The 15,381-nt window shown below is 41.5% G+C and overlaps 1 protein-coding gene across 1 annotated transcript in view; it reads left to right on the top strand.

Annotated features, from left to right (window-relative positions):
- glcci1b (glucocorticoid induced 1b) overlaps window positions 1–15,381 on the top strand; it is a 37,788-nt gene that overhangs the window by 19,914 nt on the left and 2,493 nt on the right. Inside the window, exons 2-7 of the mRNA XM_072692415.1 lie at window positions 1,724–1,866; window positions 6,477–6,563; window positions 8,753–8,851; window positions 10,925–11,062; window positions 14,244–14,433; window positions 14,931–15,051. Coding sequence (XP_072548516.1) covers window positions 1,724–1,866; window positions 6,477–6,563; window positions 8,753–8,851; window positions 10,925–11,062; window positions 14,244–14,433; window positions 14,931–15,051 — 778 coding nt within the window. The remainder of the gene's footprint in view (window positions 1–1,723; window positions 1,867–6,476; window positions 6,564–8,752; window positions 8,852–10,924; window positions 11,063–14,243; window positions 14,434–14,930; window positions 15,052–15,381) is intronic.

Below are 15,381 nucleotides of genomic sequence, written 5' to 3'. Positions count from 1 at the left end.
TGTGTGGGTGTGAAGAACCTAACTGAAAAAGACCATTAAAAGGTTCTTCACACCCACACATCTTTATTAAAAACATGTTTTTTATGGAATCAAGTCAAAATTTTTCTGTGGTGCCCCTCAAAGTACCATAGTAAGCATTTAAAGTTGTTTATGTGGAAACCCGACACGGTCTTCTGCTGTTGTAGCTGATCCTCCTCAAGGCTGGACGTGTTGTTCATTCTGAGGTGACTACAGTTTTACAGAGTGGTTCTCCGAGTTACTGTAGCCTTTCTGTCAGCTCCAACCAGTCTGCCCATTCTCTGTTGACCTCTCATCAACAAGGTGTTTCCGTCTGCAGAACTGCAGAACCACTCACTGCATGTGTTTCCTTTATTACACTCTGGATGAGTGTAAGAAACTCAAATGTAAAATTGAATGTAATTTATACCAAAGCAAATTAAAAATGCTCAGATCAACATGACAACAGTCCATGTTTTCATGTGTGTAACAGCCAGTGCCGTTGCTGATATGCCCCAGGGCTGGACTGATGTATCGGACAGTAGACGATTCACAGTTCTGTGCTATTAATTAGGCAACCTGGCAAAACCTTAGACAGCAAGACAGTGGGATAGTAGGATATAAGATCGTTTAGACTTGCAGCAAATATCAATAATTAAAAATCTGATAAAACATTTATCTGGGAGATTCTGATATGTAGAAATTTGTGTGATTGGATCTTGCCAACATTGATCAGAATCTCAAAGAAATTGATTCCTTGTGGAGTTGAGGCTGTTTTGAGAGCAAAAGGAGGGCCTGCCCATTTTAAGTGTAGTGTTCTACATCCTTTATCACTGACCTGAGTTGCAGTCAGTCAGCCTATCACGTTTTTTTGTTTTGACTTTTGAGTAGATTACTATTTTTTTTTCCTTGGTTTGTTTGTTTGTTTTGTGGGTTTTCTTTTTGTTATTATTTTTAATTAAAGAAATATTGTATTATTAACTATTCTAAACAAAGAAATATATGTGATAATTAAATGTAATTAAATACCTGTACAATATTCCTACTTTAATCTCAATGAGTAATATTACATATTGATTGGATTTAAGATCATATCACATTACACATTTATTTTCCAGTGTGTATTTTAATGAACTAAATTTTTTCATCTCAAAATATCAGCCATAACATTAACACCACTGACAGGAAGGATGGAAAAACACTGATTATCGTCATCTATGGTCGCATCTGTTGAGGGATTTGATTATATTTCCTGAAGTTCCTGGAGGTGATGTGTTGTTAAATGCAGGGAAAACTGTCTATTCAAAATCTGAACCACGTAGACAAGAGCCATACTGTGTTGGCTATATGGCTGGGTCAGAACATCTGCAAAACATCAGGTAGATCTTGTAGGGCGTTCCCAGTATGCAGTGGTCAGTACAGACCAAATGTGGTCCAAGAAAGGGCAAACAGTGAATCGGCAACAGGGTCATGGGTATCTAAGGCTTATTAATGCAATCCATGGAGGCCCGATATCCATCTTGGTGCCAGATACCAGAGGGCTCCTTCAGAGGTCCTCCACAAGGGAGGTCCTACTCAATTTTAGGCAGGTGGTGCTAATGTTATGGCTGATCAGTCTTGTGTTTTACAGTTACAATATATAACAATATAATCACAATACTGGTCTGTTGTCCATATCTCTCAACCTGTGTGTGTGTGTGTGTGTGTGTGTGTGTGTTAATAATAGTGGAGAAGTCCAAGCCACAGCCAGCAGGACCACCCCAGCAGAACTCCTCGATGGAACTAATAACTGAGCAGTACCTGTGTGGTCAGTGGCCACGGGAGCTACATCCGGCCCAGCGCACCTGCATGACCGACAAAGCCACACAGGTGAGACTGCACATATGCCCATGGAGCACCTTCACACACTGCACATTAGACCTGACACCATTAAAGGAGCAGTCTGGCAAAAAATCAAACATGCACTCCTTCCCCCGCACCCCACCCTAAACGCAGTTGATCAGCCAGGACATGTTTGGTGGGTTTTGGTGCAATGCCTGAATCCATGTGGCATTACTTACTCACCATCTCACGGCAGTTTGAGTGTGGGATGCTTTAGGCGTGCAGTTTTCACAATGCTAAAACTGCCCTGCTAAATCAGTGCAGTGCTGTACGCTTAGTGCTTCACCACTAAAACCCTTAGAGGACATTCAGAGCTGTTGCATGGTGCTAATTGGGGCATACACCGATCAGCAATGACATTAATACCACCTGCCTAATATTGAGTAGGCCTCCCTTGTGCCGCCACAACAGATCTGACCATTCGAGGCATGGACTCCACAAGACCTCTGAAAGTGTCCTGTGGTATCTGGCACCAATACGCTAGCAGAGCTCCCTGTAAGTTGTGAGGTGGGGCCTCCATTAACATCTGTAAGCCTTGGGTGCCCATGAGCCTGTCGCTGGTGCCTGTTCTTGGCCCTATTTTGGTAGGTCCTGACCACTGCAACTGTAGAAGTAAATGCTAACGTGAGATCAAGGGAAAGTCCCAGGCACTTCTCGGCCGGAGTACAAGGGCCAAGAAAAAGGCCTAAACCTGCTTAATCATTGAAGTGCTGCTAAAATACACAATATGTCCAAATGTTTGTGGACACCCCTTCTAATGAATGCATTCAGTTATTTTAAGTTGCACCCATTGCTGACTTTGATGTGCATATGCATAAGCTTGTCTATTCCCTGTAGGAATGATGGTTGATGTCAAGTACTTTTAGGATGAGTTGTGGAGTTGGGGATGATGAGGTGGAGTAGTGATCATCCAACATCCTGACCTCACTAATGCTCTGAATGCAATCAAATCCTCACAGCAGTGCTCCTCCAAAATCTAGTAGAAAGCCTTTTTCCCTGGACAGTAGAGACAGTTACCCCAACAAAAGCAGAGTACACTATTTTTTAATGTCCTTGACCTCAGAAGAAACAATGAATGAGCAATGAATGAGTGTCCCAATACTTTTGTCAATATTGGGTATTATAGGAGTGCTATCAGTAATGATCAGTGTTGTAGAGGTGTTTTGGCATATATAGTCACAGTTGGCTCCTGAGACGTGCAGAGAATATTCAGTGCGGATTGGTTGCTGGAAGCCCCCCATTAGCTTTTAGCTATGTTAGCCTTCAGACACCAATCTTGTCTTGGTTGATGAACTGTATTTGGGGTAAGAGGGGGGAAAACCTACTTGTATTGTTGCTGAGCAACCTAGTTGTCCTTGTTCTGGGGGGAAAAACCTTTCAGAGCAGGGGGAAAGTTTCAGAGCAGGTGACAACAATGCTAATCCCCCTATAGACAAACTTGAGTTTCGCAGCATTAGGCCTGTTTTCATTGGCACACAGTAGCCATCTGGCCTCGGCGGAATGAGTTTAATGTTGGATTTCCTGCATCTCACTGTAAATAACGTCCTGTGTGGCTGCTCGCTGGTTTAATTATGCCGAACCCCCTGTTGCCCCCTCCCCTAAAGACAGCGGAGAACAAAGGCCAGACGTTTCGTCACCCTCCGCAGCAATAGAGAGCTGACTGATGAGTGCAGCTCTGTAGAGGTGCAGTCGTTTGCACCTGTCATTCGCACACGAGTCTATGCAGGAGCGTGGGCGAGCGGGTGGGTGCGTGTTTACACTAAGTCAGGCGAGCGGGTGCACACACAGCCTCGCCACCTGGCCCTCCAGGCCGCCTCTAAGCTAGCCGCAGCGGGAGCTATACATATGCTAATGCAGGCTTCTGGGCTGCAGAGGCCGCGAGAGCTCGGTGCAGCAGGAATGTCTGCATCATTCTTCGCTCCATCTGCTGCTCGCCATGGCTGTAGAGAGGCTGGGCAGTTCAGGAAAGTAGACTTTTTTAAAATACATGCCTGGATAAAAAAGTGCAGTATTTGGACAGGGTCTTGGACTCTCATGGCAGAAGCCTTGCTTTTACTGAGAATAAAAAGAGTTTGATGGGGTATGTAAACACCATCCCACAGTTCACACACACCGTACAGTCCACATGTGGAAACTGTGTTGGTGTGAATTTATCATGGGTGTGATGACCTATGTAGAAGGGCTGGGCGATATGGTAGAAACACTGTATCACAATATTTATCAGCATCTGCTGCTCTTCATTTAATTAAACCAGTCTAATTAGACTGTAAGTGATGAAACCTGCAGCTGATCAATGTTTAATAAACACTAACAGTCCTTTCCATATGATTAGAAACGCATATTGTTATCACAATAACAAAATTTATGATAAAATATCATATTGCCCACCTCTACTATGAAGTCATTTACATGTACTGTAGTAATATGTCCAGGTCACAAAACACACACACACACACACATATATATATATATATATATATATATATATACATACACTCTGTAGCTGTGTCCCAATTCAGGGGCTGCATCCTTCGAAGAACACAGTATACGAAGACATAGCCATCAAAGGCTGCGTAGATCACGAAGGACGACCTGAAATAAGACTAAGTAAGTCTGTTTGTGCTGCTCCGGTCACCTAGCAACCTTGACGGCAGCAGTGGATCTCGGGATGTGTCGCCTGGTGAAGGATACAAACGTTTGACCCTTCGTTGCCATGGAAAAGAATGACGCATTGGGTTCCAGGTGCGCATGGGCTCTGAGGTGGTTTGTACAAGCGTATTCACTGGCACCCAGTTGGGTGCTTCCCAAACAGGCCCTGATTGTTACAGCCTACCTTAATCTCACAATGGTTCCATCTAGGCCCCGTATGCAGTGCACAACCCAGATGGGGCCCATGTTTAACCCCTCCTGGTCCCATCACTTACCCTGGTGGGCCAACGCGGAACCTGAGGGCTAGCCATACGGTCCCTACATGGACATTTTAGCTGGAGACATGACTCTTGACATGACAAATATGTGCACCCTTTTTCTTAAGGCTATTTGCATGCCCTGTAGAAATAGGACACAAGTATACAGTAATACAGTCTATACACTCTGTGTGTGGAAACTAAGTTGCAAAATGTTATTTATTTATTTATTTAAATGAGCCTGTATGTGTAAATGACTTTATGTGTGACTTGTAGATATGTCCCAAATGTTCATACAGGCAATACTTGGAGGCTAAGCTGCAAAAGTCAAAAGTTTGTTTGGACTCATCATGGTTGTGATGTCACATCACCTTTCAACATGTGACATATCAGTCTTAAAGGGCCCATATTGTGATTAAAAAAAAAAAAAAAAAAAAAAAAAAAAAAAAAAAAAAAAAAATATATATATATATATATATATATATATATATATATATATATATATATTATTATATTCAAAAGGCTCTGCGTTTCAGTTGGTTTTGTGGTGTTATTTGCGTACAATCACTCATTCAGCCAACAGCAGTTCATCTGCCTGTTCACATCAATGTACTGTGGAGTTATTGGAGTGGAAGATTTGGGGAACGTGATTAATCCCTGCGCTGTTCCTGTCTGTTGGGAAGTCAGTGGAGCACTGCAGCCTTCTAGGAGGATCTGAACCTAGATCCTGGTAGGGTGAACCTACCAGCCTGTTCAGCTGAACACAGAGCCTTGGGCTGATTTTTAAGGTTACAGGAGGTTACCAAAATAATTCTTGTCTTTATTTTGTGCCTGAATTTGGTTGCCTCTGGGCAGGACCCTGCAGTGTGAGATGTTATCTTATCTAACTACAACATTTTGTAGTCACACACAGCAGCTGGTGTGGAGTGCACACCCACACACTCAAACAAGCTGGATGTTCAGGTTGTAACAGGACACTGTTTCTTGTCAGTAAACAAGACGGGACTGAATGAAGAGGAATTAAATTCCTTCTTAAGGTTATTTTTTTTACTTGGGTTATGATGTGCAGGCACAGAGTTATGCAAATGCATTGAGTTTAATAAAAATGAATTTTAATAAGCTTTTAACCATTTTCATAGAGCATGACCCTGACCCCGCTCTGTGGCTTTACGTGATCTGACTGACACTCGGTGGCTGAGCTGCTCTCTGTGAGCTGTTCCTCCTAAACTCTTCCACTGTTCAATAATAACACCACTCACAGCTGATAGAGGAAGATCTAGGAGGGAGAAAATTACACCAGCTGACTTGTAGTTGTTGGTGCAGCAGCGGTGTCTCCTATTACATACAGAGCCACGCTGGAGTTCAGTGAGCTCTTCAGAACCTCCCAGTCTTTCACTAATGTGTGTAAGAAAGGCAGACTGCATGGCTAGGGGCTTGATTTTATACACCTGTGGCAAAATAGGACTGAATGAAACACCTGAATTCAGTGATTTAAGAGGTGCATCCCAATACTTTTGTCCATAATAGTGTATATACCAAATGTTAGGTGTTCTATTTTTTTGTCATGACTGTAACATGCATATAGGACATTGTGATGACCCCAGTCTGGTTTTATATAAAAACAAAGGTGTGTGTGTGTGTGTGTGTGTGTGTGTGTGTGTGTGTGTGTGTGTTTTCTGATCTCTGCTGCAGACTCCTGGCTTTTGGTCCGACGATCTGGAAGGCCTGACAGTGCACAAGCGCTCAGCATCCTGGTCCAGTGCTGATCACCGTGAAGAGGTACCTAAAGAACACACAAACTCATGCTTATAGATACATACACATTCGGCCAGCTATTTTAAACACAGTTTATGTTGTTTCCTGTTGAGCTCTGGATGTCTGACAGATGCTCATGATAACGTCATGCTCCTTCAGGGATAAACTACATGTTTTTGGTCTGCACGAGATCACCTGACCAGTTGGGCTTTAGTTTAGAAGCTTTAAGGCTGACTTACTTTGGAGAGGGCAGATATTCCCCAATTCTAATATGTTAAATTGGAACTATTGAACTGCTCAATTATGCTCAGCCAGTAATTGTAATATGGTATATCATAGTATTTGAAAAAATGATAATGGAATCTTAAGATAAGGATGGTATTTCTAAATATTGATTATGTATGATGTGTCAGATTTCTGTTCTGGAGGAACATTTGGAGGCTCCATTTAAAACTGTGGAGAAAACTTTGAGGAACATTTTGGAAAAGGTTTTTAGAAGAAAATGGTTCCTTAAAGGTTCCTCACAACACCATAAGAGGTTCCACCACAGTTACATTCATGGCATTTAGCTGATGCTCTTATCCAGAGTGACTTACACGGTTACTTGTATTACAGAGGAGGGCCAATGTAGTGTTAGGAGTCTGGCCCAAGGACTCTTATTGGTGTAGCACAGAACAGTCACCCAGACCAGGAATCGAACCCCAGTCTCCCACGTGGTGTGGTAGCTCCAACCACTGTTGGCTTCACACTGTCTTCCATACTGTTGGAAGCACCCCTAAAGGTGTCTCGAGGATCTTATACTTTCACCAATGTATAGGCTCACTAAGTAGTGCTAAAACACACATGAATTCAGATATTTCCTCATCATAATGCGTTAGCAGTGGTCGCATAAACAAACATAAACAAACAAACAAACTGTTAATAAGTATTACACTGAGAGAGAAAAATACACTAAACAATAAATAGAATAAGAATTAAAAGTTTAAAAGTACTAAAATTAATAAAGAGCTGTAAAAAAAACTATTATGTACAGATAGAATTATATAAACATTTACAGAAACATTTACATCTGTACAGCTGTGGAAATGATCATTGTGCAAATGTTATGCATGTTATGTATCAGTACTGTGTTGGCTCAGTGAAATTTAGAAGCTCTGTTCAGTTCTAGATTAGGTTTATAGATTATAGTGTGAGGCGTGTAGTGCTGGTTTTGATGGTTTTTGAGTCTTCTACCAGAAGGAAGCTGCACACACTTTGAAACTCTGAAGTAAAGTTAGTAAAGCATTGTGCTGTTCATGGAACCGTTTGTGACTGTTATATTGCTGAGCAACCTAAACCAACTGTTAATAAACTACATGGGGAAATATCTGAAATTCTCGGCATCCTGTATCAATCATTTTCTTGTATTAGCAAAGTAGACGTTGATGGCTCCATTTCGTTCCACTGTCCGTTGCTTAGTAACGAAGAGATTTGCAATGCATTCTGGTCCACATTCAGATCATGTAGTGAGAGATGCTGTTCACTTGGAATGACATTGCAGTGCGTTGTGGCAGACTGTAGAGCCTCAAAATCATGCTCGAACCCCACCTTTTTATTCAGACGCTCTGAATGTCCTGATTCACAGCAGTTTAACATTTGCAGTTGTCAGACTGACAGTTTAACATTGTTTAACATTATTGAATGACTGATTTCAGATGATAGGTGATGATCCTCTGAGCAAACTTTGTAGGATATTGCAGGATAAGATGACCACTCAAAAAAAACATAGGACTATCTGCAGAACCTGTGCCACTCCTTGTCCCCCTGCAATATTTGGAGACGGGATGACTATGAAAAAAAAAACATGTGGATACTGCTCAACCCTACTGCTCACATTGGCTGACTGCCTTCCACAGTTTAGGAAAACCATATTGATGGGGTTTGCTGTGTCCTGGATCTGGAGCACTTTCACTGTTGAATCGAGTCCTAATTGTATTCACTGAGAGCAAATCCTGCCTAATCACTCTAAAGTCTGCTCATTTCATTCCCTTCAACAAACGACACACGGCAGACGTGATTCCTTCCCAAAAATGGAAGCGCAGGCTCCAGTTGAATGGGCCAACTAATTCTGGCTGTTTAGGCCGTGATATTGTGCTTCTGTCCTCTATTTAAACCATTTAGGTAATGATTTTAATAATTAATTAATTTAATAATGATTTTTTTCCCCCTCACAGATCGCCAAATTGTGTGTACAGCTTCAGAGAAGCGTGCTGGGAATTCACCGCAACAAAGAGCCAGAATCACCTTCACTTTCCTTATGTAGCCAAGTCCAGGTTTGTGTTTGTGTGTGTGTGTGTGTGTGTGTGTGTGTGTGTGTGTGTGTGTGTGTGTCCTAACATGATTTCTGTAAGGAAGGGAAATGAAAGAAATTTATCATCAATACCAGAGGTCTTCAAATCTAGACCAGTTTCTGGTCCTGGACTCTGTGATTTTTGCATTAGGTATTCCCTTATTTTGCAGTGATTACAAAATCCAGGACTGGAAACTGGACTCATGGTCCAGATTTGATGACCTGGGGCATATATAATATAATAATTCAATAATAAGATCAATGTATATTGGGACCTAAAGATGCAGCAAATAGAATAGTCAATAAAAGAGCTAAAACAACCACACACACACAGTTTGCAAGCAAGTGGCAGGGTGGACTCACTAGTCCTTAGAGCAAGGAAGAGTCACAGTCTGAGAGGCCTCGGAACCACTATAGAAACCTTCAGGCCCCATGACCTCATGGTCATGGAAGCATCCACGCTGTGCTGTAGAGGCCCTCCACTGGCGTATTTGCTCCAGCGTTCTTACACCCTGGAATAACACACCAGAAATCAGTCTTTATCTGTACACTGTGATATTTTAGCTGCATAACTAGGGGTGTTAGAAAATATTGATATATTGATGTTTCACAATATGAAGTTTTGCGATACTGTATCGATGACCAAAAATGCAGTATTCATTTGAGTGAACAATTTACATGTAAAGTAACTGTCAGACAGTGGTTCAATTAGTGTTGTGTTTAAACCCCGACCACTAGATGGCAGTGTTGTTCTGTCTTCAGATCCCACTGTTCTGATTGGATGAAAAGTCACATTTTCTTTAACGCAGATTTTATGCAGATGATAGTGTGCTTTTGACAGTTTTCCTAATATTTAATATATATTTTTGTTATGTATTGTTTGTCTTATAGTATCACAATATGAAGTTTTGCGATCATGTATCGATGATCAAAAATGCAGTATTAATTTGGAAGAACAATTTACATAAAGGTCCCTAAATGTAAAAAAAACAATGTGCAACCCCCCCCCCCCCCCCCTTGTGCAATTAAGGGTCGATTAGCAATTATCTGTAAATTATATTGTAATACTGTTTTTCCTCAGAGTTTTTTTATTTATTATTTATATTGTTTATATATTGGTAATTCATCTACATGTTGCATCTGAGTGTCTTGCTATCCCTTTGCTGCTGTACCACTGTGAATTTCCCCACTGTGGGTCTAATAAAGGATTTTCTTATACTATGTGGCTGTTATATATTATATTATGTGGACTTGGAACAACAAGTCTAATTTACAGTAGTTCCACCTCACAACTTACAGGACATACTGTATAATCTGCTGCAATGTCTTGGTGCCAGCTAGTTGTAATATTGAGGATATTATTACATGACAAAATAACAAAACTCATTAATGTGGTAGATGATTCTAAATGTTGAATGCTACCGCATATAAAAAAAAAACAACAGAGCAAGCAAGTTTACCATAGAGCAGGACCAACCAGTTCTCTTTTCTACAGGAAGGTCCACACTGAAAAAAGCAGAAGCTTGCTGGTGAACTCCCTCTTTGTAATTTCATGGATTAAAAAAATGTGTCTCTCTACTAAAGAACTGAGGAGCAGTGAGGCGCTAAAGACAGTGAGGTTGTGTTTTGTGGTCAGGACGGCCAGTCTGATATGGTAAGGTTAGTTAGTAAGAGGAAGCTGTTGGAAACTGCAAACCTTAAGGAGCAGCTGATAAAAGTCTCAGTAATACCAAAGCCCACATACGTTATCTCTTGTGGTGATGTCAGCCTCACTTTTTTTTCAGCCCAGAATTATTCAGATTCAAGTCCCAACTAAAAATGTCAAAGGTCCTCTCCTGGTCATAAGGCCAGCCTTATGTCGCTTAGTCATGGTTTTCTTAAATGATCTTAATGAACAACCGTGGTATTGAATTTGATGGTCTTGCTTACAGTAGAGCACCATTGCACTGGATGTCAGATACACATCAGAAGGGTTGTTTTAAGCATTGATGTACTGAATGTGTGTGTGTGTGTGTGTGTGTGTGTGTGTGTGTGTGTGTGTGTGTGTGTTTTCCAGATTAAATTACATCCTGCCTCCTCCACCAGCATGGGAGTGCCAAAGCCAACTGTGTGTAGAGTGAGCAGCTATAACGACAGCATTAATCGTGAGCTGGAGAGCGTGTTCCTCAGTGATACATGGAGGCAGCAAGAGAGGGTATATATACACACATATACACACACATACACACACACATTCTCCCACACACATACAAATGTGCCTGTCAGACGTTTGGTAGACGTTAGATATTTGGCTTTGTAAAGACTTTTAAAGCAGCATTCTGTAGCATTTTTACCCATTTTTAAGCTTCCAAATCATGTGGATGCTCAACTCAAGGTAATATATAAAATATATATTATACATATCTAGAATTCACCAAGGCAAATTACTGAGGTGGGAGGGGGGGTGATAATAGGTTGCCATTACCACCAACATTATACCCACTCATTACTCATTATACCAGATATAATCATATAATGTTGATTCTAATTGTTAGGTGTAGAATCTTGTAATTTTTGTGTATTGTTTCACTTCCTACAGCTAAATGTTTCATGACAGATGGTTATGAAAGTATTGCTGATGAGATCAGAAACAGACACAGCAACATAGGAAGGGAAAGGGCTGGGCCCTGTATGTAACCTCAGTTGTTAGGTGCAGGATTTTGTCATCTTTGTTGGATGTGGGAGAAATGGTCTGTTGTAAAGACCTAGCCCACTTTAACAAGAGCCAAGTAGTCATTGTCAGAACTGACAGAAAGGCTACTGTGTCACAAGTCGCAGGAATGTCTAGTGATGGTTACAGGAGGAATGCATAATAGGGCTGTGTTGACACAGACTGGTCAGTGTGCCCATGCTAACGCCCGTCCACTGTCAAAAATGCCTACAATGGGCACACAAGTGTCTGGACTGACATTTGGAGCAATGAAATGAGGCTGCCTGGTAGAGCTGGGCAATATGGAAAAAAAATATATCACGATATTTAAAGACATTTTGTACGATATACACCATTTATCACAATATTTTGCCATGTAGACAAAATGCACCAAAAGCGTATTTAAAAAAAAAACTGCCGTACTGTGATTTGTACTTAAAATATGCTGCACTCCATTGAATTGAATAAGACTGGTTACACTATTTGTAATTAAACATGCAGATAATCGGTATTCTTTAGGCACTGGTAATATCCACAATACATTGTGCATATTGTACCACGATAACAAAATTAATCATGATATGATAAAATATTGTCATATTGCCTAGCTCTACCGCCTGGTCCGATGAGCCCTGTTTTCTTTTGCATCATGTGGACGATGGGTGTGTAAGAGTTGCTGTTTAGCTGTGGGATGCCCTGGAAAGATGTGGTCCATGCTGAAAATCAGGTGCTCACTGGTTAACCCACAAACCCATAAAACATGCATCTTCCTCAACCAGAGAACTGTTCTGCAGTGAGGCGCTAAAGACATGATTTTGTCTCACAGGCAGGACGCCCAGTCTGATATGATAGAGCTAAAGAGGAAACTGTTGGAAGCTGCAGACCCCAGAGAGCAGCTGATAAAAGTCTCGGGAATGATTCAGAACCCACATACGTTATCTCATGTGGTGATGTCAGCCAGTTTCAGTTTTCTTATGAGCTTTTAACAACTGTTTGGGAAAGACAATTGCCAGTTGTTCATTCTTAGAAAGGCACTTTGATGTCTTGTAAAATCTCTCTATATTTTTTCTTTATTATTTTAAGGGTAACAAGTGAAAATCAACACTACTCAGTAGAGATGGCACAATACCCTTTTTTTCTTTTCTGATTGCAATATTGAAACCTTAATTATCAGCAAGATCTACTAGCGCTTTGAAACTAGCTGTTTTGAACTGATGCTCTTTTCTTAAAAGTGCCCAATAACGTATTTATCTTAGAATAGTTAAGTGATGAGTTTGGTACATAGAAGTGACAAACCTGAACCTCAAATGCCATTGAGTCATTGCATTTATTCCTCCAACAAAAAGCCCACTTGCTAAAGACTTTAGAGGGTAAATGCAACAGTTACTTCAGGAGAAATTGTGAAAGTGATGCTTAAAAGGCTAGGTCCTAAAAGGAAAAATGGCTGGTCAAATGCAAAAGAACTAAGACTAGGCCCCACAGGAGTGGGGAAAATGTCTAGCCAAAGCCTAAAAGCTAAGGCTAGGCTGTAGCGGAGAATTGAGAATGGCTGATCCTAAAAACTAACGTTAGATGCATCACAGAATGGAGACTTGCTGCCCAGGCCTAAAAACTAACGTTAGATGCATCACAGAAGGGAGACTTGCTGCCCAGGCCTAAAAACTAACGTTAGATGCATCACAGAAGGGAGACTTGCTGCCCAGGCCTAAAAACTAACGTTAGATGCATCACAGAATGGAGACTTGCTGCCCAGGCCTAAAAACTAACGTTAGATGCATCACAGAAGGGAGACTTGCTGCCCAGGCCTAAAAACTAACGTTAGATGCATCACAGAATGGGGAATGGCTGGCCACAGCGTAAAAGCTAATGCTATCCGAATCGGAGAAGGGAGAATGGGTGATTGGGGCCTAAAAGCTAACGTTAGCACCATCACAGAATGGAGACTCCCTGCCCGGGCCTAAAAGTTAATGCTAGATGCATAAGAAAGGGAGAATGGCTGGTCAAAGCGTAAAACCTAACACTAGCCAAATCGGAGAAGGGAGAATGACTGGCCAGAGCCTAAAAGTTAAGACTGTGCTGTACCGGAGAAAGGAGAATAGCTGATAGGAGCCTAAAACCTAACATTAGCACCATCACAGAAGGGAGACTCGCTGGCTGGGCCTAAAAGTTAATGCTAATCAGAAAGGGAGAATGACTGATCAGAGCGTAAAAGCTAACACTAGCCAAATCGGAGAAGGGAGAATGACTGGCCAGAGCCTAAAAGTTAAGGCTAGGCCACATCAGGGAATGAAGAATGGCTGAATGGAGCCTAGAAGCTAACGCCAGAACAATCTGAGAAGGCAGATTGTCTTACCAGAGGCTAAAAGCTGGGCTGCCCCAGAATAGTAAGCATGTCTGGCTGGGGCCTAAAAGCTTATGCTAGGTGTAAGTGCTGCTGCTGTTGTTCACAGCAGGAAACTGCAAGACACCGCTTACAACATCATACAGTGCTTAGCTGTTTCAGGTGAGATCAGTTACAGGATCGGATGAGATTCATCCTTTTTCCTCTCTGATTACACATCCAGAATTCTTTGCAACCCATCATTATGGACACAACCTCTCCAAACTTCACAGGCAAAAACTCCACATTTCTGAACAGTAATAAATTTCATTGCATTTCATTTCTGCCTGTATTCCTCTTTGTTAGGAGTTGCAGGATGGACGCTGCGCTCCCGTCCCTCCTCATCAGCACAGTGATCACCACACACAGAGCACAGACGCACAGCTCTTTTCCAATGGCCATCACAGTCCACATCTATTCCCCTCTGCTGCCGACCTCCCACATGCAACAGAGCCCTTCACCAACAGGCCTGGCTTTGGTGAAGGCTGTGACTATGGTAGAGTATTAATTACTAAATTACGGTTATCCTCAATGTAGTCAATCAGCCGAGACATGTTTAGTGTCTAAAGTTTGGCTTCTTTAGCTTTGCACTTGCTACGAGGCCAATGTACACTGTGTGGACAAAAGTATTGGGACGCCTGCTTATTCATTGTTTCTTCCGAAGTCAAGGGAATTTAAAAAAGAGCTTATTCTGTCTGTGTACCCTAATATAAATTTACAGTATGTAATGTTGTTGGACTATCAAATACATAATGCCTATATAATACAGCCTCTTTTTACTAATTAATATTTTGATGCTAATATTTGATTTCATTTATTTATTGGAAAGATTGTCTGGTTCCAAACAAATAAATCATTGTTATATATGAATTAATAATAAATAAATTATTAATTAAATATTTTGTAATTTATTTGCATATTTTTGACACTCTTTAGCCCCTCATTATATAGTTATATAGTTAATGTTGGGTTGTACCTTTGTTCTGTTTTCAGCAAATGAGAGCAGCTCACCGCTGCCCCCGCTGGCCAGTTCCCCTAAACCCAACAACAGCTTCATCTTCAAACGGGTTCCTCCTGAGGGCTGTGAGAAGATCAAGGTGTTTGAAGAGACTTTGTGAGTCATCAGTATTCCTAATGAAGTGGCCAACTTATAGCATAAACCTTCCAATGGCAACTCTCCATCCACCTACCTAATAGCTCCACTGTATAGGTGTACAGACTGTAGCCCATCTGCTGCTGCACAGTTTACCAACCCCTTTCTATATTTGTGACCACAGGGTCACTGTTAGCCAGATAATATTTGAGTGGTGGACCTTCTTACCACAGCAGTGACACTGATATTGTAGTGGTGTGGTAGCTTATGGTATGAGTGTCAGGCACAGTGGTGTTGCTGGGGTCCAACACCTAAACGTATGTATCCAGCCGAGAGTTGCTCAACAGCAGT

Source organism: Salminus brasiliensis, chromosome 1 (assembly GCF_030463535.1).
Source record: "Salminus brasiliensis chromosome 1, fSalBra1.hap2, whole genome shotgun sequence".
Classification (NCBI taxonomy): domain Eukaryota; kingdom Metazoa; phylum Chordata; class Actinopteri; order Characiformes; family Bryconidae; genus Salminus; species Salminus brasiliensis.
Note: the sequence above shows the minus strand (reverse complement) of the source record. Positions and strands in the feature narration are given on the sequence as shown.